The sequence below is a fragment of the Carassius auratus genome, chromosome 3 (genome assembly GCF_003368295.1).
Source record: "Carassius auratus strain Wakin chromosome 3, ASM336829v1, whole genome shotgun sequence".
NCBI lineage: Eukaryota > Metazoa > Chordata > Actinopteri > Cypriniformes > Cyprinidae > Carassius > Carassius auratus.
The window spans coordinates 16,038,696-16,063,773 of record NC_039245.1 but is presented as its reverse complement, the minus strand read 5'-3'; the positions used below and the strand labels follow the sequence as shown (position 1 = coordinate 16,063,773).

General features: G+C 36.5%; 3 protein-coding genes across 6 annotated transcripts in view; 2 read left to right on the top strand and 1 right to left on the bottom strand.

The window, feature by feature from the left end:
* LOC113054920 (nuclear pore complex protein Nup85-like) overlaps window positions 1-646 on the top strand; it is an 8,294-nt gene extending 7,648 nt beyond the window's left edge. For both annotated transcript variants that reach the window (XM_026220734.1, XM_026220725.1), the window contains 3 exons: window positions 1-105; window positions 274-363; window positions 447-646. The exon at window positions 1-105 is cut by the window's left edge and continues 47 nt beyond it. In XM_026220734.1, the coding sequence (XP_026076519.1) occupies window positions 1-105; window positions 274-363; window positions 447-545 (294 nt within the window). In that variant the 3' untranslated portion in view covers window positions 546-646. The remainder of the gene's footprint in view (window positions 106-273; window positions 364-446) is intronic.
* A 1,589-nt stretch (window positions 647-2,235) lies between these two features.
* gga3b (golgi associated, gamma adaptin ear containing, ARF binding protein 3b) lies at window positions 2,236-10,955 on the bottom strand. Its single transcript, XM_026220677.1, has 17 exons — window positions 10,678-10,955; window positions 9,843-9,927; window positions 9,696-9,768; window positions 9,517-9,615; window positions 9,164-9,287; window positions 8,983-9,086; window positions 8,801-8,881; window positions 8,314-8,451; window positions 7,386-7,467; window positions 7,191-7,307; window positions 6,861-7,112; window positions 6,210-6,283; window positions 5,968-6,119; window positions 5,496-5,779; window positions 4,965-5,134; window positions 4,629-4,739; window positions 2,236-4,489 (listed from the first exon to the last, which is right to left on the bottom strand). Exons 1-17 carry the CDS (start codon window positions 10,724-10,726, stop codon window positions 4,379-4,381), a joined length of 2,106 nt encoding a protein of 701 aa, XP_026076462.1. The 5' UTR covers window positions 10,727-10,955; the 3' UTR covers window positions 2,236-4,378.
* On the top strand, window positions 5,102-23,767 carry LOC113055359 (interferon-induced protein 44-like). 3 transcript variants are annotated; one of them, XM_026221637.1, is made up of 8 exons: window positions 5,102-5,122; window positions 20,107-20,158; window positions 20,277-20,313; window positions 20,862-21,066; window positions 21,193-21,339; window positions 21,457-21,628; window positions 22,050-22,150; window positions 22,258-23,767. In XM_026221637.1, exons 2-8 carry the CDS (start codon window positions 20,134-20,136, stop codon window positions 22,426-22,428), a joined length of 858 nt encoding a protein of 285 aa, XP_026077422.1. In that variant the 5' UTR covers window positions 5,102-5,122; window positions 20,107-20,133; the 3' UTR covers window positions 22,429-23,767. The 3 variants fall into 3 exon arrangements, with proteins under 3 accessions (XP_026077422.1, XP_026077412.1, XP_026077403.1); XM_026221627.1 differs by lacking the exon at window positions 5,102-5,122 and adding an exon at window positions 19,325-19,472; XM_026221618.1 differs by lacking the exon at window positions 5,102-5,122 and adding an exon at window positions 19,507-19,770.
* The last annotated feature ends 1,311 nt before the right edge of the window (window positions 23,768-25,078 follow it).

Sequence of the window (25,078 nt, the reverse complement as noted above, 5' to 3'; positions counted from 1 at the left end):
GAGGCGGCCAGACTCCTGCTGTCCCTGATGACGGCTAGGATCGCCCCTCGCGGTCTGTGGATGACGCTGCTGACCGACGCGCTGCCGCTGCTGGAGCAGAAAGAGGTCAAGACACTCACATTTCACTGGAGTCGAGAAATGAGTAGAAACAATGAGTATTTGGCTACAGAGCTTCAACCGGTTGAGCTGTACTATTGCAGCTTAAACCATAAAGGTGTTTAGCATTCATCTGTGGGGTTTCGTTTAAATGTCGCCGTTTGTTCTCATGTAAAGGTGATCTTCTCCGTGGATCAGACGTATGAGCTCATGTCCTGTCTGGAGGAGCTGAACTCAGGAACCAAAGCCTCGAACACCACAGACCAGGTACGAATCCTCTCTAGAACGTCCCAGAGATGCTCATGATCATGTTTGGTTGTGAAACAGGATGTGTTTCTTCTGTGTTTCAGGATGAAGACATCGAGTCCACGAAGACGGAGCTCCTGCGACTGGCTCTGGCCCGTAACCTGGCCATGGCCATCGTCAAAGAGGGAACAATAGAAACATAAATTCATCCGATCATCCAGCTGTTTTTCACTCTCTTTGTGTCCTGTACATAATTCACAAACATGACTTCTTTTATAAAACTTTTTCCAGTATTTGCAAAAAACTAGTTTGTCTTCCTTATTAACTTCTTCTGCCTTTTATATAAAAGGTCTTCTGAGGGAAAACTTGATTGCTCATGCTCTATTGAATTAGAATTTGAGTTACATCAACTTAACCTATCAACTGTAAGAATTATACAGGGATAGAAAAAACTATGCAAGAAACCGCAGCATGGGGTTGATTTAAGTAGCATTTGCATTAAGGGAGACGCTGCAAGCAAAAACAGTTTTTTCAGTTGTTTTTTTCAGACTTGTGGAAAGAAAACATCCAAATGACACTGTTAAGTGTTTCTTTTATACCACTTTATCTATTTGTGTCAATATATTTCAATTACAATAATATATTTAAAGGCCATTTTCTCAAAATGAGTTGAGCCAACACTGAGCCATAAATCTCCACTTCAGTGGCACTTACACACACCAAACTGTACATATTTATTCCGTCTATATTCTGAAGGTTTTTACAGAGGTATTTGTTCATAATTTTCTGGATTTTATAAAACATTTTATTCCCCCAAAATTTTGAAAATATATTGTTTTCTGGCTGTTCAAAGTATTTTCTGAATTATGGAGTGACAAAAAGAGATACCCAGAATTCCCTCTGTAAAACATTTGACTGATGTGTCAAAAAATAAATAAACAAGAATTTTGAAACAGACTTATTAATCCAGTGTTCAGATTTTTGTACTAGAAATTTCTGAAAAATTGGCGACATTCCATTAAATAATGCGTCATTTGCATATTTCAACATTTTAGAAAACTTTTTTTTTTAAATTATTATTATTATCAATGTAAACAATCAACTTGGTAAGTATAAATCTTAGTTTTTTTTTTTTTTTTTTTTTTTTACCCTATTCACCTGCATTTCAACGGTCATTCTAACTTTAAGAAAATAACGGATATTATTAATTTACAATATCGACAGATGAACTACATAGATTAACTAAAAGAGCGAATTTGTCCCGTTGATAAACTACAAAAACAGACAGCCAATCAGAAACATTCTTAAAACCGCGCGCTAGTTGCAATGACATCACTGAAGCGCGCGTTTTGAAAAAAAAAAAAGACCGTTATTAACCGTTTGTGACTCGACGCCGGCGGTGTGAACGCACAGTTAGGGTGAGCAGCAAAACTCAAATGTACGGTTGTGATAAACAGCTACTATCACTTCACAAAAAGAGATGAGCAAAACAACATCAGGGATTCAGAAGAAGAGGTAAATCTCATAAATCCGTCTTTCACAGCGTATAAAAAAAGGTTAGACACCTTAATCTTCTCCTCCATTTATTATTTTGAATCATTTATAAATGTCACATCTCATAGCAGCTGCAGTTCAGACTCTAATTTAATTAGGCTGTATAATTAGTAAATGCAGATCAACGTGAAGTTGATCCCATTTTCCCATTTTCTTTTTCATTCTGGCGTATTTCTGAATGAAACGATAGACAATGAGAGTAAATGTAAGCCAATACTTGATTATAACTTTCATGAAATGAATACATTGTGAAAATTGTCTCGTTATATTGAAAAGCAGAGGGATTACTAATTTCCACCCCAAGAGGAAACATGTAAAGAAGAAAACTATGCAGGTAAATCCGTTTGATAAAGTCTTTAATGGCGCAGTACACATGATGGAATCACTATTAAACACCAGAGCAGTGCTTCATCTACATCATCGTCATCTATAATAACTTTTACAAAGGTCTACTTTTGTTCCACATATTTTAATGAGTCCTCTTAAACCATCTCTGTCATCAACTTCAGACCTGATGAGGCTTTGAGTCTTAAAAGGAGACACGACTCATAATAATACACAGACAAGGTTCCTCAGAAATACTCGAAACACTTTGATGCAGATGCACAATGAAGCTCTGAGACCTTCAGATCCTGAAACACGTCAGACAGAATCAGCAGAGATGCTCCATGATGTCCAGAAATACAGTCCAATGTGTTCAAACACACAAGATTCACAGCCATGAAGCAGATGAATCTCATCAAACTAAAAAACCACCAAGAATTCACCCCGAAATCAATAAGGCGACATATTTTGCTATATTAAAACTGTTTTAGGACCGAAAAACGCTTTCAGGTTTACCCCAAAATTAAAACAAATTAATAAGTTGTAATACTTTCATACAGGGATAAAAAAAGAAAAAAAACTTTTCTTTATGCAAAATATGATTTGGTTTGTTTCTGTGGGTGAAATACAAGTCATTTTTTGTGTGTTATCAGAGTCTAAACACATGATCGTAATGAACTGTACGGTTTGCTCACTTTCAGAGGAGCAGTTGTCCTCTTCTTCTGCTTGGACACATTAAGGTTTGTTTGGAACTAAAATCACATGAGGCCTTTATCTTATTTAATAAAATGCTCATTTGCCCTGCTACAGTGCTTAAAATAATCAAATCACGTGAAACGCTCAGAGGACTGACTGCTGATGCCTCCACTTTACCAAAACACATCTCCAATCCGACTTATGATGAACTGTGCTAATCAAGATCTTCATCACATAACCTGCAGGCAAAAACACTATATAAATATGCCACAATTAAATAAATAAATCTAAAATGGTCAATAAAAGCTGCCGACTATCAGAGACAGACTGTAATGCTGAAACTTGAGTCCAAACGTTCCTGTAGCAGCAATAAATAAAAACAGAAACCGTTGAACTATAACACAGGCAGATAAAAACTCAAAATGGACAACATAATGCTACTCTGACATTACGCGTGTAAACTCAAAGCGTCCTCCGTGTAAACTCGTTTGACTGCAGGTACATTCGTTCTGATGCTTCGTGACTTAGAGAGCTGAAGTTTGCGGGAAATGAATCATTTAGTTCTAGAAACAGCAAAGTTCTACGGCTTCTTTGTTTTGAAGAGCGCAAGAACATCTAGCACTGTCTGAACAGAGTGAAATCACGGTAAAATACACTCCACGGACAGCGGCGAGGTCATGTGACACCATCAGCATCAGCTCGGCTTCTGAGCTTACCAACATTTACCATAGTTTACTTCAAAATACCATATGTACTAGTGCTTGAAAATTTCTCAACATGTAGTCAATGAAAAGAGCTACTAAACTAAACAGATTTTTGTAAACCTGTTACCAAAACTTTATAGACATAAACATGTATGTATCTATACTTAATGTACTAAAGTAGCTTAAAAAATGGAAATAAAAATAAAAACTATAAACATTGAGAAAAAAACTACATAAAAATGACAAAAAAAAACAAAAACTTGTTACTAAAACTTAAAAATTACAATGAAAATTAAATACAAAAATATTATAATCTTTTAAAAACAACTATTATATTATCTCTATAACAATAAAATGTCACTGGTAAAAGGTGGTAAATTAAGTCTAAATTAATTCATAAATCATTCAAGATATCTAGCTTATTTCTCAAATTAAAGGATTTTTTAAAATTTACTTTTTTAAACAAATCGTTGTAGTGTTTGTTGAAACTGCCAGTTAGTTATTGTTTTACTATGGTATTTTGACAGAAACCATGATTACCATGGTAAACTGTTTTAAGAGCATCTCTGAACCGTGTGTGTCCGCTTCAGACCATCATGTGTGTCACTGATGTTTTGTTACTGTATTAATATCCAGCAAACATCAAGCATCAAATACTGCTTCACAAGCCTACAGTAAAACACTGACTGAAAACAAATGAATGCTGATACTTGGGAATGAACATTTAAGAGTTGAAGCAGGCAAACGGCGAGGTAAATCTACAGGGACCCCCATCTGTCCGCTGGAGGAAACTGATCCAGCTCTCCCACCTCCGAATACTGATGCTCTCCCAGAAGATACGTCAGCTTATAGCGCAAACGCACACGCTCCTGAAACACACACACACACACACACACACACACAAGTAAACCTTCATGTAAAAGACTCCTTAGAGGAGAATCAAAGTGCTGGCACAATTTGATTGGTTGGATTGTTTTATTATTTATTCCCCTCCTTTTCTATAATCACCTTGAGTGGGTTGGCGAGCAGCATGACCTGAGTGATGGATGCGGGGGGCAGGATGGGGTTAAAAGGTGGGATCTCTGCACCTGATGGAGGCTGAAGCTTCACTCGCATAGACTGACACAAACACAACACAATACAGGGTAAACGGTCACGTTAAAGTCCCTTTCAGAACTTCTGAGAGTCATCAAACTAACATGTTTCCAGAAATCTCTGTGGCATTTTATAGCGAAAGGATTGTTGTGCATTGGTTCAACTGAATCATTAAAAAGAACCGATTCAAATGAACGACTGATGTAAAATCTCTGTGTAAATCTGTGTTGGCAGCGGAGGAGGGCGTACCTTGGGCACAGCTGCTTGCAGCACTATGCTTCGCACGGGTAACGGCGCCGTGTTGAGCAACGACACCACCATGACCAGGACGTCCGGTCGACCCGGTGGACAGTCCATCGCAAAGTGCAGAAGAACACGGACTCCGTCCTTATCGTACATGGTCACAGGTAAGACTTTACCTGAGGACACCAGCGGAAACATAGTTACAGCTCAGCTACAGCTTAACTAGATGAGCTGCAGGATGACTTGAAAAAGATACTTAGAAGTTCAATATCATAGTCATAATAATAAACTATAATGTCATATTTTAAATATTTACATTTTAATAAAAAATATCAAGCTTATAGATTATAATATAGTCAAATTCAGATTTAAATTTTGTATAAATAGTGAAGCCGATATCGTTCTCGGGTGTGGATACTAATATCTTTATCTTTGTAGTTATAGTGTGAATGGGGCTTTAATCATTTGAGAATTAAAAACATCCGTTGAATTAGGCGACTCGTCAGACTCGTTCAGATTCAGGCTGCGGTCACTCACTGGGTCTGATGGACTCGAGCGGGACGTTCAGGTTGGAGAGGCTGGGGTCTGAGCTCCGCGCTGGGCTGCTCTGAAGCGAGTGAGATGGAGAAGAGAAGGGCTGAAAGAAAGGGCTGCCTGGAGCCGAGCCGCCCGTCACCACCTGAGCCCGGGCCACAGCGGGTGATCCCGGTGCCGCTGTGCTCACAAACGGGTTAGTGGACTGAAGAGGGGCGGCTGTGGAGCCCATCACACCTCCAGAAAGACCAAAAGTACCTCCAGCAATGCCACTCAGACCGGAGACACTGTGGAAGACAGAAGAAGATGAGCTGAAATCTAATTTATATACTCAAATAAGCGGTCTACATCGGCATCTCCCTTCTAAAGGAGCTTAATAACATCATGGAGCCTCATAAGTGACTGACATGAAACGGTCTACATGTGAAAACCACTTTAAGGTGATTTGAGGGGCTGTTTCAGAGCAGATCTGTACCTCTTTCCACCTCCAAAGTCCAGCATAGAGAGGTCCTGCAGCCCCTGACTGACAGCCAGTGTGTGTGAGGCTTGTGCAGGTGTGTGTGTTGTTGGAAAGACAGCGCTCGGTGCCGAGAAGCTCCCAAACAGGTCCAGGCCCGCATCAGGAGCCTGACCGCAAGAGACTGACTCAATCATCTCTCTTAACATTCCACACATGCCTTGAACATCTGTAAGTCCAAGTGGTTTTGTGTGTCCTACCTGTAGAGACGTCCACTGACCAGACAACTCATCCAACTTTGGTCTGTTTGGCACAGTGGGAGGATCATTCAGTCCTGAGAAACACATTTAAGCATGTTATATTGCTTATAAACAGTAATATCATGAAAACCATGCTAGAATTGGTGGAAGAATTTTAAAAGAATATTATTCTTATTTTAATGAACCTTGGTTTTAAAATTGTATTTATTATTTTTAATTTATTATTATTATTTATTTTATTATTTTTTCAAAATTATAATTTAAACATAATTAATAATAAAATAGTTATTTATCAAAACTTTTTATTTACCTAGCACTATTAATATTAATAAAAAACTATATTTATCATAATTATATTATTTTATCAATTACAATTTTATTTAATAAACATGTTTTTTATATGCTTTACAATATTATATTTTAATATTATTATCAAAAATTACATTAATTTCGACAAACATTATCAATCTTTTATTTATATTATTTATCTACTTAATAGGTGTTTTTTGTTGATGCCATTTTCTAAAGCCCAAGAGGTTTTTTTTATAAGTGATTTTACCACAGTTATGTAGGGTACCGTGTAAACGCATCACATGACCTCTCGGCATACTTCTTTAGGGGCATCACAACAATTGAAAAGAGATTTATTACCGAGAGACAAGAGTTCATCGTCCAGCAGGGAGAGAGAGTTCTGCTGCTCAGGTGGTTTGTGACTGGGGCTGCTCGTCTGACTGCTGTGACCGCCGGCCAATCGGCGAGGAGGAGGTGGCAGCACAGGGATGGACGAGGCCGTGGGATTGGCTGACAGGACCTGAGGAGGAAGAGAAGGAGGGGGGACGGTCGGGGGAGAGGAAGGTTCATCCAGTCCAGCCAGATCAATCAAAGTGCCCGTCGTCTCACGTCCTGAGAGAACAACATTGCGTCATTATTAACATTATATCAGAAGAAAATGTGATTATCAAAATATCATCAATCATCAACCTTCACTAGCAGCTGGTCTGAGATCTTCACTGTCCCCGTCGTCTGCCTGTCCTTCTACGATTCGTTTATAAGAGCTGATTACTCTGGACAAATCATCGTTTGCCTTGAGAATGTCACCTACAGGATCAGATAAATGATAAACATTTCAAATAAACATCTTTCCCTGAGAGTAAAGCTGAGCATCATGCCATTTACCCAAACTGGAGTCGTTGTCCTCTGCTTCAGTGGCCAGTTTGAACGCGGTGCGTCGGAGTTTATCACAGCGCTCATACAGCTCCTGGACACAAGACGTCAGGTCACATGTGAGCGCCGCTGTCATGGTTATATCAACTTAATTATTCAAGCATCAGATCCACTGATCTATTACTGTGGATCTATAACATTATATTGAATTAATAGGAAATTGTATGATTTTCTAAAAAGTTAAAGTTGGTTTAGGTGGTTGATCAGCTGGGAAACCATCCAGCAAGGCTGAGGTCAACCTAGAAGACCAGCTTTAACAAACAGGTTAGAGCCTTTAAACCACTGGGTCTCAACAGGGAAACCAGTTGCTTAATTAGTTCATTAAACATAAATACTTCTAGTTTCTTTCAATAAGTTATTTCTATTTATATGTTCTATTAATAAGCTTTATCATAATCACAGCAGAAATAATTGAAATATATGAGGGCTAAGCTGGTGATGATCCACCATCAAACTAGTTTCAAGCAACTATACAACTATACAAGTTATTCTACTATTATAGTCAAGTTTTCAACTGTGTGTGCTCAAATATGATGAGCTACCATTAAGAGAAATCGTGTGATGAACCAAGACCTCTTTGTGTTACGCTGTCATGTGGAGACAGACTGGGGTCAACAGTTAGTAAGCAATAGTGGCTTGAATGATAAGTATTGTTTATGAAAACCATTAAGAGAGTATGCAAAGACAGACTGGTCAGATTCTCTGCTTCATTATCTCTGATAATAAATCTTCAGGCATCCAAACCTCAAACCTTGGAGGGATTTCTCTATCTGATGCTTAGGAACTCAACTTAAGTATAAGTTACTAGTCATTTCTTAAAATTTTCTTGGTCTGCTCATTTCTAAATGCTGTTTGACACGTCCACTGATTCTGATCTCACCTTGATGAGCTCACGGTCGGCGTCTGATGATCGGGTCCTGTCGTATTGACTCAGCATTTCGCTCAGGAGCTTGACGTTGTTGTTCACTTCCTCCAGAGTATTGCTACGTTTAGTCATTTTCTGCACTCGGGCCTCGTCCTGCATGCACAACACAGATTCAGTCCATCACATGATTTATGATTCAGAATCGGTGTGAATCAATGTGAATTCATATAGTTTAAACAAATGCAACCACCTGTATACTGTTTTTGATATCCACCTTTTTCTTTATGCATTCACTTAAATCCCTTTAAATGCTTCGATTGTAATGCAGTTCTTTAACTGCATTGAAAAAGACCATTGCAAATTATTTGTTCACCCCCAGTGTTTATCATGATTCATTGGAGTAAAATAGGAAATGCTGTTTCTTGGTAATTTAAACAGGAGCTCTTCTCTTCTTCTTTAAATGTCAGATCAATATCTCAATCGTGTCTGTAGAACCTCTCACCTCCTTCACCATGTTTTTGATGAGTCTGTTCGCCTCCTGAAGATCTTCTGGGTTTTTGCTTCTCAGAAGTTCAGCCAACAACTGTCATCAAATCACAGAACAACACACTATCATTTCTGTAGATTCATCAATCGAAATCTCTTAATCAGCATATTTAAACTCAAATGTTGCAGACGTCTCACCTTCCCCATGTCCTCATTGTCAAACACTGGGTTTTTGGGCCGTGCCGGAGGGGACGGGATCAGGGTTTTGTCCACCGTCAATTCTGGGTCTGACATAACGAGTCCTGAAGGAAACACAACCGACATCAATCAGACAACCGCTCATGAGAAGAGTCCAGAAAGTTTGTCCGTAAAATCTCACCTTGTCTCTTGAGCGTCTGGTACGCGTCTGCTATCTTGGCCTCATTGGGAAACGCCACCGTCCAGCTGTACAACATCTCAATGATCTTATTCTTCACTTTTTCAGAAACACTGTCCCCCATATACTGAAACACACACAGTTTTTAACATATGTTTCACATTAGACATACAAAGCAGTCCTAAAACCAGAAACAAGGTCACATATTTGAACTTCTGGTTTTAACATCTTGAATTTAATTGGTTTTTGTTTAAATGTCTGAAATAAGGTCTGTATAAGTTCAAGATATTTTCAAATTTTATTCCAAGTTGTGGGTAACCCTCAAAAAAATCTGTCTTGGTAGAAAACCTACCAACCTTGGGTGAAACCACTTTAATCAGCTCATTTAAAAAGCGATATCTGGCTATTTCATTGTGAAATCTCCGCCCACAGTTCTTCATACACGCCTCTAGTACCTGCAGAGACACAAAATCATCATATCATATGTGAAAAACTCAAAGCATCAATGGTGGCCTAGCGTTAAAACATCCCTCACCGTCAGAGCTTGAAGAGCTTCCCATTCTTGAGAATGGATTTTGTGAACTAGGAGTCTCACAGCTATCTGAGGACTACAAACACACACGAACACTGTTAGAGAAGAGGATCCTGTAGTTTACAGTCATGTAGGTTTACACATGCTTACCCTTCCAACTCCTTATTGATCTGGTCACAAAACCCGATTATGTATTCCCAGTCCTCCTGTCTGTTGGTCGGGTGTGTGGCTTTGTCTGTGGAGGACACACACCATCGTAAGGACCAAACAATCGGCCCCGTTGAGCTCTGTGTCTGTGATACACTGGCACAACAGTGTGAGGGCCAATCACAGGGATGCATATCAATAATACCAACGGTATTTCAATAAAAATATAATTACCGTGCTATATATATATGTATGATATAAGCATATTTACATATAATTGTATTTACATAGTATGCTCATGGTGCATGACGAGAAAATAATTTATTATCATGATTAGTGTACACAGTTGGCACACTGGATAAAATCATAATTTAAATGGTTAATTAGTAATCGTTCCAATAAATCGCGAAGCTCTAGGTCTGAACTCATCTGGACTCATGATCGCCAGATCTGACGGACAACATGCATTTTGAATTTACAAGTTATACTATAGTGAAGGCTTGACTCATGAATATTAATAAATAGCCTTGACGTTTGTACAGCGGGAATATCTGATTGGCTGGAAGGCAGACGCTGGTGAATTAACGAATCCTACTATGGTGAAGTCTTGGCTCTTTGATATTATTCATCCATCATAATTGGACGCCCCGAGAAGGTTACCAGGCAACGTCAATATGAGAAAATTAATATTCATGAGAAGATCTTCGTCATAGTATGAATCGAAATTCCTCCGTAACAAGCGCGTCAGATGAGTCTGTATTAATGCACGCAGTGAAGACATAACACAGCAGTGTTCTTTACATCTATTATGAAATGCAAATTATAATAATGCACGTACTGAGCCAGGATTCGAGTGATTCTCCCTCCGGAAACGCCATGATCCTCATTTAAAGCTTTGACTCCATAAACTCACGCATTTCCTCCTTAAATAACACCGACATTCGTCAAATTATACTGACTATAATAAATGCAACCATTCTCTGTTCCACCCGAACAGGTTTGCAGCGACAAAATGCTGCTTTATCTATTTTTTTTATGAATAGTGTATCAGCTGGCAGTATCATCAGCTGCCTGTATGGAGGTCCTTGATTTAGACGCCTCTGGTGATTACAGAATAAAAGTCACGGGCAGTACGAGTCTTGCAGGATTACAAAATAAAAGTCAAACTAAAATCTTTAAGGTGCTATTTTTGGTTTATGCTACATTACAATATAGAATAGAATTTTCATGCAAAAAAGATCTTTAATGATGGGTCCCACACATCAGGGTTGAGATGAAGAACCGTAATGATGGTAAAACAATTATTTTTATTATTATATTGAATAATTTTTAATATATAAAGCATTGTTTAGTACGTTTATTTAACCATTAAATTATGGGGACACAACTGTATGAGCTATCTAAATGAGGAAAATTGGACTATTAATTTTATTCAGTTATTTTATATACAGTAAGATATCTAAGTTGTAATACATATAAATAAAAATGAACATGAAGTATGTGATACAATAGAGTAGGAAACACAAAGCTTGACCATTGTAAAGAATTTTTAACTAAAATTTGTAGTAGATTTTGCCGGCAGCCATATATGCCTGTAGCCCAAGACTGCTCCCCACTGAAGCTAAGCAGGGTTGAGCTGGTCAGTACCTGGATGGGAGACCTCCTGGGAAAACTAAGTTGCTGCTGGAAGAGGTGTTAGTGAGACCAGTAGGAGGTGCTCACCCTGTTGTCTGTGTGGGTCCTAATGCCCCAGTGTAGTGATGGGGACACTATACTGTCAAAAAGCACCATTCTTCGGATGAGACATTAAACCGAGGTCCTGACAGGTCATTAAAACTTGGGTCAAACTTCACCCATTGGCCTCTGTGCAACATCATGGCCTCCTAACAATCCCCATGACTAATGATTAGCTTCATCACTCTGTCTCCTTTCCACCAATAAGCTGGTGTGTGGTGGATTTTCCACATGGATGCTGCACACTAATTGTTATTATTATTATTTATAGAGGATTATTTTTTGACTTACCCAACACTGGTTGTGCGGCACAATTTTCTGCAAAGTTGATTTGGAATAATAATACAAAATATAAAAACAATACACACATATACGAGAGGCGAGCATGATTTCAACAAGTACATCATGTTCCTGGAACAACATTCCAATCAACCAATCAGAATTGATCTATGTTTTAGGCTTACAACCAGAGTTAGGTGCTTCTACACCCTTGTTAATCTGTTATCATTTCCAACTGATTTTAGGAATAAATTATGGGTAAGGTTAGGTTTAGGGGTTGGGATTGGATTAAGTTTATATTTTTATACAATAATGTTGATTCAGGATCATCAGAAGATGTTGATCCAGGAATGAAATCATGGAATGACTAGATTCAGGAGGAGAACAGAAGCCAGGAAAGTAAGTGATAAGAAATAAGTTTATTGGTTAAACTTTGTCTCAACAGAAGACAAGTTTTATGATCACGAGCAAATGTAATGGAACTTTACTACTTCTTATGAGTGTGCAACTTTTAGCAAAGAATCTTAAACATTAATCCTTATACAACATATTGTTACACAGCAATGGCAATACTTATCAAAAAACAAATGCACAATGAAAGGAAAAAAACAGTAGAAATAAAGATAATGTCCTGGCAAAACATTACAAGCATCTCTTCTGATTACAAACATTTCCTTCAACCTTAAAACACAACACCCTGCAAAAAAAAATTCAAATTACATGCAAAAGCACCCGTAAAAATAAACAATGGAAAATTCCATTATATTAAAATGGTCCAATGGGCCTTTTTTTAAGTTAAAGTAAAATAAATTTAAATATAAAGGATATGCAATAAATGAGTAAATTGCAAAAAGAAAATGTATAAAAAGAAAAATAAATAACCCAATACAACTGAATTACAACACAGTTGTGTTGCAGATTCATTGCAGTACTGGCAAAAAAAGTACATTTTAATGTGGGAAACCAAACAAATGCGTACGAACAACAACAGGGCTTTGGGTCATGAGCTCCTTTGACTTGAGTGTCTTAGGGCCATCATACACCCGGCGCAATGCGATGCAAGGCCGGTGCTGTTTGCATTTTCCCCTCCAGCGCCATGTCGTTTAAAAGCAAATGCATTTGCATTTGCACTTGCACTCTCAGACTTGCACTCTCAGACACTTGCACTTCCGCTAGTGACATCACTTGCAGTCTTTATTTTTTATTTAATTGAATTTTTTATTGCTTTTTGTTGAATTTCCCAACATTTTATAACAGTAGCCAGGTGGCGAAGACAAGAAAAAAAAACTAAATTACAATGTCACTTGCAATCGCTACTTGCACTTTCTGCTACCTGCAAGACTTGCAATCGACACAAATCGTGCATGTTGCCAATGGAGACAAGACGCTGTGGTGGTGATTAAAACTAATTTAGTACTAATTTAGTACTATAACGTACAGGGTCCTGCAAGAAAAAGACAAGACCGGCAAATCAAATTAAATATACAGTTCATTATTTTAATGAATATGCATATAATATTTTTCTCACATACCACAAAATGTGGCATAATGGACTAAGATGACAAAGGCCAAATTCAATATGCTTCTCTATATTATTGAAATACATAACTAATATGTACAAGCACTGGTGAGCCCAGAAAAAACGCAACACGCTAAATTTTGTGTTAAGCATTTTTCCATATAGAATAAACTGTCTACAACTCGTTTATTTCACTTTCTTTTTTCATAAATTTTTTCACGCACAGAAAAAACATGAAGCAAAGAGGACACGGAGACCAACAGACTAGACAGAGCAGGTTAGTTATGATATAATAATCATAACCGTCTTCGTCTTTCTTCTTCTGTGGTTTTCCTAGTTCGTGATTGGTCAACTTCAGATAAATCAACAAATCGGCTCGTTCAACCGCACAAATGGCACGAATTCAAACCGATAGCTCACAAACTTTTTAGACATGTTTAAAAGTGATCGGGAGATCGGGAAGTGCTCGTAAGCCACTCTGCTCGGCTCTTAATTCATCGCAAATGATACGAGCCGCGACCATACGAAAATACGCGATTTCCACATGATTGAAAAAAATCTCATGCGAACTCGTACGACAGCAAAAATCGCACCGTGTACGCCCACCTTTAGGAAGCTTAGCACGCTGCCTCTTACGTCCGACGTTACAAGAGCGCTGTCCAAAGTGAAGGTGCTGAATTAGTTTGCATCGATTGCTCAGGAATAGATTTTCCTCTTCACGCGAAGGCGCATCCCAGATAGCATACATATCCGGGCCTCATCTGGGCCAACTATGGCACATCTGGCTCAGTTCTGGCAGCGGCAGAGGTTATATGGGCCATCTCTGGCCCACACACATCAAGCCGGTTTTAGTTTGAGTTGTGGCATGCTGTTTATGGGCCAGATCTGGCCCGTGTGCGACAAACCGGCTTTAATTTGAGTAGTGGCTTGCTGTTTCTGGGCCAGATCTGGCCCGTGTGTGACAAACCGGCTTTAATTTGAGTCGTGGCTTGCTGTTTCTGGGCCAGATCTGGCCCGTGTGCGACAAACCGGCTTTAATTTGAGTCGTGGCTTGCTGTGTGTGGGCCAGATCTGGCCCGTGTGTGACAAACCGGTTTTAGGTTGAGTTCTGGCTTGTAGTATGTGGGCCAGATATGGCCTATACCAGGTGACCAGATGTGCCATTTTCTGAAGACACGTCCTGGCAGATCACCTTACTTTACCAGTCAGTGGTTCTAAAACTATTTTGAGTACTGGACGCCCATAATATTTTAGGACACGTAATATAAATACATACACACATTTATTTGACCTAAACGGACCTGTTATGAAGCTGCAATGTTATTCGATTTTTTTACATTTTTGTACCATGTCCTCTGGTGTGACACCATGTCCTTTGAACTTTTTCGGAACCACTACAAATTATTTATGCTTTCTTGTGCATTAATATGACACCCCTAAATTATATATATTTTTTTATTAAAAAGTGCATGTTAAGCTACATAATCCTAGAAAAGTTTGCAAATGTGTCTTGCTTGCCACTAATGACAGGTTAGCTTGGAATAGCAAGGTCATTAATTGACAGAAAAGGCTGAAACGTCCTTTGGTGTAAAAAAAAAAAAAAAAAAAAAAAAGTCCTCCATTGTGACACCTGTACTGTCACACCACAGGACAAAGTTTATTTAAAAATAATTTTAAATAATTAAATAATATTTGTTTAACTCCTTTTTTATACTTTTAAATGCAATAATTACATTCATTAAATTAAGCTCTAATCATCAAAAAAAATATGAATCTTTAGAATATATGAAATATATGAAAATTTCACTTTTTAATAAAAAAAGTTACAAAAAATTAACTTTTTTCATGATATTCACATTTCTTCAAGATGCACCTTATACACACACACACACACACACACACATACATACATATATGAGTGTTCGTAAAAGCAACAATACAAAATCTTAAACTATAAAAGTGCCACTTTGTCCCACTATTATGTGCAGGCCTGGCATTTTGCACTGGGCTATAGAACTACAAAATTAATTTCAAATTAGCAATATCATAACTGAATGACATTTTGAATTATGTAGTGATCTAATTCTATCCACCAAACAATTGTATGTGAATGTGTGAGACTTATGGTCATGGTTATAGGGAAATAACGAAGAACAAAGTGCAGTAAACGGTAAAACTGTTTGCACTACAAACCAGTACGTTCATAATTAAGACAATACATTAAAAATAACATGGTAAGATATAGCAGTTTGCAACAGTAAACAGAAAAACAAGCTGTTTGTACAGCTAATATAGCTGGAATGACACCGAAAGCCAGACACGTTAAATTTACAAATGGCCGCGCCCCCTCTTACAGAAAAAAAATAAGGGGCATATGTTTACCCTGACAGCAAGCAGTTTCGGCCCAGATCCAGCCCACCTCTGGCCCGCATGGATTTCACGCGGGACAGATGTGGGCCGGATCTGGGCCAACACTATGTTGCTGTCTGGGTATTCATATGTTTATTTATGCAAAGTAAGCGTGTGACTTTTAATTCTTGACGTGCTTTCATGGGCGTGCGCGCGGACCGGATGGAGTTGCCATGGAAACGGAGCGCAACACTGCAAATGTCACGAGGAAACACCCCGTTTCTCGCTGATTTCACCGTTTTCAGGTGAGTTAAGTCCATAAAATCACACAAATACTACTTATAACTGTTGTTGACACTTCTCTTACTTGTATTTGACTCGCTTCTGTTGTTTATTTACTTTATAGGAATGGTTTAATGTCTTCGAAAAGTCCGTTAGCATTTCTACCGTTTTCAGACGACGTATCGTCAGGTATGATAACTCTATTGTGCTCTTATTTATGAAAGTTTGGGCTTTTAATCAAATCTTCATCTGTAGATGATAGCTTTTGACTGTTTTGTTGGTAATCTTTCAATGGATGATTGGAAATTGCTTAATTTATTTAATCTTAACATTTACACTTTACTGTTTATCGATGACGTCACGTTATCAAGGAGCGCGAAAATTGGCAAAAAACTAAAGTTGTTTTGATCTTCTATGGGAAACATAAAACTGTTCTGCGATTTCAAGAGTGACAAAATAAACCTTCTACAACAGGAGGGAGTTTCCAAGATTTCAATATTTCTGAAGGGAGCTGCTGACAGAGATGTAGGAAGCGCTGTAAAGGTTAAGTAACCTAATATGCATTTTTTTCACAACATATATCTCAATGAATCTTTTATTTTATTTATTTATTTTTTGCATCTCACCTGCTCTAGCTTGTTTCCATCTAATAAACCTGGAACTGCAGACTAAATATCGTTGGCTCTGTGTCAAATAGCTTGTTTTGTTCCTAGATTCTTCAGTGCTGATGGCCTGCTGCATCCAGCAGAGTCGGAGTGAACCTACTGTAAGACAACATCTCCAAGATGCTATTGACCACAAGACTAGTACAGTAAGTCAAACCTCAAATATACTGTACACTAGTGTTCAAAAGCTTGAAGTTGATACAATGTGTAATAATTATCTTCTGCTCACCTCTGTAGTAATTATTTGATTAAAATATGTAAAAAGAGTAATATTGTGAAATATTATTACAATTTAAAATAGCTGTTTTCTATGTGAATACATTATAAACTAATTTATTCCTGTGATGTGCAGCTGTATTTTCAGCATCATTCCTCCAGTCTTCAGTCTCACATGGATCCCTCAGAAATGCTGATTTGCTGCTCAAGAAACTTATTATCAGCGTTGAAACAGTTGTGCTGCTTCATTTTTTTTGTGTGGAAACCGTGATGCATTTTATTTTTCAGGATTCACAGATGAATACAAGTTCAAAAGACCTGCATTTGTTTTAAACAGATGATTTCGAACAATTTGATGCATGTAACACTAACATTAAATGTTTGGAGTCTGTAACAACGAATCCAAAAAAATTTCAGCACTTCTGTATTTTAACATTGATCATAATCAGAAATGTTTCTTGAGCAGTAAATCATCATATTAGAATGATTTCTGAAGATGGGACACTGAAGACTGGAGGAATGATGCTGAAAATTCAGCTTTGATCAAAGGAATGAAAGAGTTGTTTTGAATTGTAATAGTCACAGTGTTACTATTTTACTGTAATTTGATTCAATAAATGGAGCCGTGGTGAGCATAAGAGATTTTTTATAAAGGCATAAAATATCTTACAGACCCAAACTCTTGAATGGTTGTGTAAATTACAGTTATGATGTTCCTCCCAGTTAAACTTTATTAAAATGTATTAAATGTTACTCTGGCATATGCAGTCCATTCTATAGAGACTGTGTCTGTTCCCCAAAAACAGACAACAAATAATATGTTTATTAAGGGATCTAGAAAAATTATTTCAGTTTAAACCTACTAGATTAAAAATAGTACTCAATGTACTCCATTGATGAAATAGTAAAAAGTGCACATTGCCTGAAATGATATGAACAGCAGCTATGCTAATCTTTCTCCCTTTGCCTTCCTGTTTCTGCAAATGTCCATCCCAGGGTTATTAGAAACTGCACAGCACAGGACTTGCAGGACTTGTGAGGACTTCAGATGATACCAGTACTCAAAAGACCTTAGATGATGGCAACTATAGATGGACATACAAACTACCGCCACTGCAAAAAAGGTAATGTTAATTTGAAAGAGCTGTGTCACAGTATCAAGGGCTCCCTTATCAGTTCTGCTTTCAGTGCTGGAGAGTAAAAGATACATTTTTTTTTGTTTGACGTTTTTTTTTGTTTGATGTTTTTATTAGTACATATACGTTATCTTGCACATTTTATCTCCCCAACAGATTCTAATTTGAAAGAAGTTTATAATGCATGTTCGCTACTCCCAATTCAGAAGACTGAATCAGCCTGTGTATCTGAATGTTTCTCATACTCACTCCTCTCTGCCACATCTGAATTTAGCTGTCAGTTATAAACATCAAAATTAAAAGAAATAAACATTTGAAATACATCAGTCTGTGTGGAATGAATAAGTATAATATACAAGTTTCACTTTTTGAATGGAATTAGTGAAATAAATCAACTTTTTGATGATATTCTAATTATATGACCAGCACCTGTATATCATTGCTCTTTTGTTGATTTTGATTGCTTCCATTGTCCTCATTTGTAAGTTGCTTTGGATAAAAGTGTCTGCTAAATGTAAATGTAATGTTAATGTGTATTAACTATATTTATAAATATTTATCTGTATTTTTTATTTTGTAATAATGCAAATGTATGTGTTTTATATCTATACATGCAGTTGTATTCATGTATGTATATTAATTTGTCTAATTTTTATATTTTAATAAAGCAGTTTAGACTACATGAGTGTTTTCTTTATTCTGGATGAATTACATATTCTTTTGTGTCTAGAAAGGGTAAATATGGGCCATATCTAACCCAGAAGTCAGCCACAACTGGGACGGATCTGGGCCACATCTGGCGTGGTTGACATCTGGGCCAGGTGTCGCCCATGCCATTTGTGAGATGCGGCATGGATCTGGTACAGTTGTGGCTGACTTCTGTCAGACAAAACTGGGCCAGATCTGACCCAGATGTCACCCACACCATTTCTGAGATGTGGCCCAGATCTGGTTCAGTTGTGGCTGACATATGTCAGCCAGACTCAGGTTGAGTCATCGCCGTCATTCCGCGCGGTATGTGGGCCAGAAGAATATGGGAGATGTGGGCCAGAACTGGGCCACATGTCATTTGCTATCTGGGATTACAGCGTTAAGAAAGACAACACGTTCTATGCAAATTAAACATTCCTCAAATTATTACAGTAACATTTATTTTAACATAGTTTAAGTTATCAGTAGAATATAGACTATAAATTAAATTATCAAATGGTCAGTAATATGTTCACACGATATATTGTGACGGTTAGACGAACCGGGTATCCCTCGCTAATCATCCACCCTCCTTATCTTGTTGTGCCACTTGTGCCGCTTCTTGGCATGGGTTTAACGACTTATAAAAATTATATAATACACTTTTATATTAAAGGTAAGGTACTTTACAATCAGAATTTATCGGCAAGCAGCTGCAGTTACTTATGTGGTCAGTAAACCACAAAAGAAAAGTATTCAAAAGGTAGGCTATTCTAACAAAATTTCACACAAGAAATTTTCTGACTTTTCACTTCAATATTAAAAACTGCTTTCTAAAAAGGTTTGTTAGTATATAACAAAGGCGAATACAGAGGGAGTGCAGAATATTTGGATTCAGCAGCTGTATGTCCAGGCATGTCCAGGTTCATGTTTTGTATGCATGTTTAAACAAGAACTAAATAGCAGCGGTGTGTGTGTATGTGTGTCTGCAAGTGAAAGTAAAAGTTTTAAGACAAGTCAGCTTTTGTTTGAACTGACATAACTGAACACAACAGGCTGTGGTGAGTACTTCATGTGGAATAAACCATTTGAAATTGTTCTTCTTTTTGACATAAACAATATAGTCAGAACAATTTTAGTTTACATTTTTTTTGTGATTTTAGCTTATGATTCAGCTATATTCAGCATGCCTCAAACAATTGATATGTCAAGAACTGCTGGATAAGGAATATGAATTTTTAATCATCATATTGGAGTGCGTTACTGTTTTGTAACCTCTTGCTGGCACTTTGAGTCCCAATTTTCACATTAGCCAGCTACAGATCAATGTATTGATTAATTGTTTTATGCACGATTGCTGTAAAACTTCATAATTTTTCCATCTTTCTGTACTTTAGTATTTTAGTTTGTATTAAAGAAAGAAAATGGGGAACATAAAAGCCAAGATTGGTGAGTCTCTCTCATTCACCAACAATTAATGAACTGCTTAATTTATTTTTATATATCTTTGTCAGCCTACAAAAATGAAACTAATTTATTACTAAAGTGAGGCATTTTTCTCCCACAGACGAATATGAAACTCCATGGAGAAACACCAGTTGGGGGTATGATCCATGTGTTTTCTGGAAATCAGCAGTTAGCTGACTAATTCACTCTCATAACACAATTTTATAATCACTTCTTTACTATCCTACCTTAAACTGGTATTTCCTTAATTGTTGGATTTGTGCTTTACTTAACGTGTCTTTTGAGTTCCATTTGTTTGTTTTTTTAAATATGCTTTATGTGTTTTGGTATCTGAAAATTTAGTTAAAATGTAGAATATGTAGAATGGACTACTGAGATCTAAATATATGTTTTACGTTTTCTTTTTTTAAAGGAATAGTTCACCTGAAAATCGAAATTATCCCATAATTTACTGACCCTCAAACCATCCTAGGTTGACTAGCACCATTCATTGCCATTACAAAGCTTGGAAGATCCAGGATATTATTTAATATAACTCCCATTGTGTTCGTCTGAAAGAATAAAGACTTCTACACCTAGGATGGCTTAAAGGAGTAAATTATGGGATAATTTTCATTTTTGGGTGAACTATTCCTTATATTAGTATATTGTTATATATTGTAAGTATATTGTTCTTTTTGTACAGGAAGCAAAAGAAGGACTCCTTAAAACAAACCATAAAAGAGATCAAACCATACAAAAATGATCTGAAATACTTAAGGATCTTAGTTGTAGGCCCAAATGGTTCAGGGAAATCAAGTTTCATAAACTCTATTAATAATGCCTTCAAAGGACGGATAACCAGCGATGCACTGAGTAATACAATTTCTAGTAAAAGTTTTACAGTTGTGGTAAGTTTGTTTTTATATTACATATCACTTCATCCACCTCATATAAGGTCCAAATACAATAAACTGCATGAGTGTGTGAATGTGTTTGTTTTAATTATTTAATTTAATTTGTTTTTGTTGGTGTAGTACAAACAATATGAAATTGAAACAGGAAATCCCAGTTTGACTGTAGTCATCAATGATGTCATGGGTCTGGAAGGAGGATTTAAGCATGGATGCCCTCTGGAGGACATCATCAAAGCAGTTCATGGTCATGTCAAAGAAGGACATGAGGTAAACAATAAAACCCCTGAATTCTTTCTTAAAATAATCTTTAAACATGTTTATGTTTTATATTCTACATTTTAATGTTTGTACTCCATTGTCTGCTTGGTCTTTGGTCAATCTTAGTTTATACCAGAAAAACCACTGTCTTCAGATGATCCAGACTACATTAAGACACCAGAACCCTCTGATCAGGCATTCTGCCTAGTGAATGTTTTAGCTGCTGACAGAATCCAGTTCACAGATGAAAGTGTTCTGGGAAAGCTGAGAGATCTACGTCATGATGTCAAAAGGCTTGGTAAGAGCTCTTAGATCAACAGTTTCGATAGCAATATAGTTCAGTCAAATTTACCAGTGATTACAGAGTTATGTTAACGTTTTTATTCTCTTGAAATGAAAATGTAAAAAATTCTGCAAAGCTGGCGACTTTTTTTTTTTAAGACGTCAGAGGAATTACAGTATAGACTATATGCATATATCATATTTTTTACTTTTAACATGTTGCATTTGCTATGAAGTATTTAGTCAATTAAATAATTTTTACAATACATTTTATGATGAACAGTTAAACGAGGGACATTAAAGCAGATTAATATAAATTTTCTGTATGACTGAATTAATTTTACTGGCTTAACAAATGGAAATACATTACATAAATAAATGTACTAAATATATGTAGAATATATTGAAGAATGTAATCTCATCTGCACATATTGCAGGGTTGCCCCAGGTCATTGTCATGACAAATGTGGATCAAACATGTCCGGTGGTGAAAGCTAATTTACAGAAGGTCTACTACAGCAAAAAAATCAAAGAGAAGGTAAATTATGTTTTCAAATAATTATTCACAAATGTCAAGCTACATATCCCGCTTTTGACTTGCACATTGAGTTAAAGTTTGACCTCCTGATTGTTTTGTTCTCCTAGATGCAATGGTGCAGTAATGAACTGGGTGTCCCAATGTGTCATGTCTTTCCAGTGAAGAACTACCACGAGGAAATCGAAACCAATGATGACATGGATGTCCTGATTTTACAGGCATTGACTCAGATTATACAGCTGGCGAATGACAATGCAAAGATTCGTTTGACTAAGTGATAATTCACAGAAGATTTGTGCCTAATTTTGAACAGAATATTGTTTGGGATGATGATTATTAATATGAACATGGAGACTAAATATTTTGAAATAGCAATCAGTTTAAAATATCCAATAACATTTAGCTTATAATCAGTAAAACATTTAGTAAAATCAGTAAAACTAAGTTGATTAATTTCATACAGTAGATGATTCTATGTATAAATCTATATATAATTTGAAATAATCATGTAAGGTGTTCCTGGATGCCTCCCAACAGTACAGTTTGGAAGTCTCCCTTATTTAACACATCTATTTTAGCTCTTTTACTGATGTTTAATCAGATGTATTTGATTACAGAGACGTTTGCAACGTGTATTGATAAGTGAATGAATTTTGTCTATAAATCAATAATAAAATGGGGCGGTTCTAGAGTCCGTGGATAACCGGGGCTTAGGCCAGAGACATACATGAGATACACTTTAAATTAAATGTTTAAAAAGTTACATTGGCAAAGTGGATTATTTAAAAAAAAAAAAGAGGTAAATCTTTCAGTGCTACGCATCACAATGTCATGTTACGTTGAGATAAACTGAAAAACATTTGTCTACAATTATCCTTAATACTGAACAGGTTTAAGATCTACAACAGAGACACCATGACACCAAGCTTTAAACTCACATAATACACACACAAACATGCAGTTCTCTACTGTATACACTTATATTTTTTATGCCGCATGCATTTACTCTGTAGTTACAAATTGCATAAACAACCATCTTACTTCTTGAAGAAATGTATGCCACAGAGAAAATGCTAATCAAGCCGTTCATGTAATTCTTTTTTTTTCTTTTAGAATTTTGAAATTTATATTTTAATTTTCACATAAATAGATCTAGTAAAGTATCTCATTTCATTGACTGGATCATATAGCCCCTTTAACTACTTATTTATGGTTGGACAGTTTGCTTGTTGGTCAGAGTGTAGGTGGGCGGTTCTTGTCAGGAGTGAATGACAGCTTAAGTTTTCCCAGCAAACACGCCCTGTGTGGGCATTTCCACAAAAAAAGCAAACAAACAAATAACCCTTGTGGGGTAACCCAGGGCCACAGAATTTTAACCAGATTTGCTTTTGGGGAAAAATAGTATTTATATAAAATTTTTGCTGCAATTTTTGCTTGGACATGTAAAACATATCTAATCAATTTGGGTAACACATTTTCATTTAATTTTGCAACTTATAATGTGTTTCTGTTGTATGTGACCGGGTTGTATTTACAAGAAACATCCTCCACAATTGATTTGATATATTTTTGACCTTTTTATTTTTAAATAAAAAAATAAAATAAAAATTTTTGTTGGATGGCATCAGTCAGTTTTGATGACTTTGCAATAATTAATCAAGTGTTTAAAATAGTAACAATATAAAATGTTTCCAATTAATGTAAGAAACAAAAGCATACAATGAAAACAACATCAGTGGTCGTACGGTTTACTTGTTATATACACTCACCAAAAGGATTATTAGGAACAACTGTTGAATTTCTCATTAATGCAATTATCTAATCAACCAATCACATGGCAGTTGCTTCAATGCATTTAGGGGTGTGGTCCTGGTGAAGACAATCTCCTGAACTCCAAATTTGTGCTCTTAGTGCAAGTCATCTAAGAAAATCTGCAGCTTCCTAATGTGGGACACTAATAAGTCTATGATAAAAGGACAAAATCACCTTTCATGTAGAATAGTCAAATCTTAAAAGTTAGTATTTCTCTTGGTTATGGATGGATAAAATAATCAAACATCATCAGAAAAATAATACAATATGATACAAACCCAATTCCAAAAAAAGGGACACTGTACAAATCGTGAACAAAAACAATGCAATGATGTGGAAGTTTCAAGTTTCAATATTTTATTCATAATACAACATAGATGACATATCAACTGATTAAACTGAGAAAATGTATAATTTTAAGGGGAAAATAAGTTGATATTAAATTTCATGGCATCAACACATCTCAAAAAAGTTGGGACAAGGCCATGTTTACCACTGTGTGGCATCCTCTCTTCTTTTTATAACCAGAGGTGGGTAGAGTACCCAAAAACTGTACTTCATTAAAAGTACTTCTAGAAATATTTACTCAAGTAAAAGTAAAAGTACTAGTCTGAATAGTTACTTGAGTAAGACTAAAAAAGTATCGGATAAAAAAAAATCTACTCAAGTAGTTAGTTACTAGTTACTTTGGGTCATATATACTGAGCCTATTTTTATTTAGATATATAGATAAAATGTATGTAATGTATGTGTGTGTGTATAAATCTATATATATTTCATCAGCCTTAACTCCAGTCTTCAATGTCACATAATCCTTCAGAAATCATTCCAATATGTTGATTTACTATCAATGATGTTCTTTTAGACTTGATGGCTGCTCTGTTCTTCGTCATCAGTTAGGAACCTAGGTGTTCTATTCGATTGCAATCTTTCCTTAGAAAGCCACGTTTATAGCATTTGTCAAACTGCATTTATCCATCTCAAAAATATATCTAAATTACGGCCTATGCTCTCAATGTCAAATGCAGAAATGTTAATCTATGCATTTATTGTAATGCTTTATTGGGTGGTTGTTCTGCACGCTTAGTTTTTTAGTAAACAAACTACAGCTAGTCC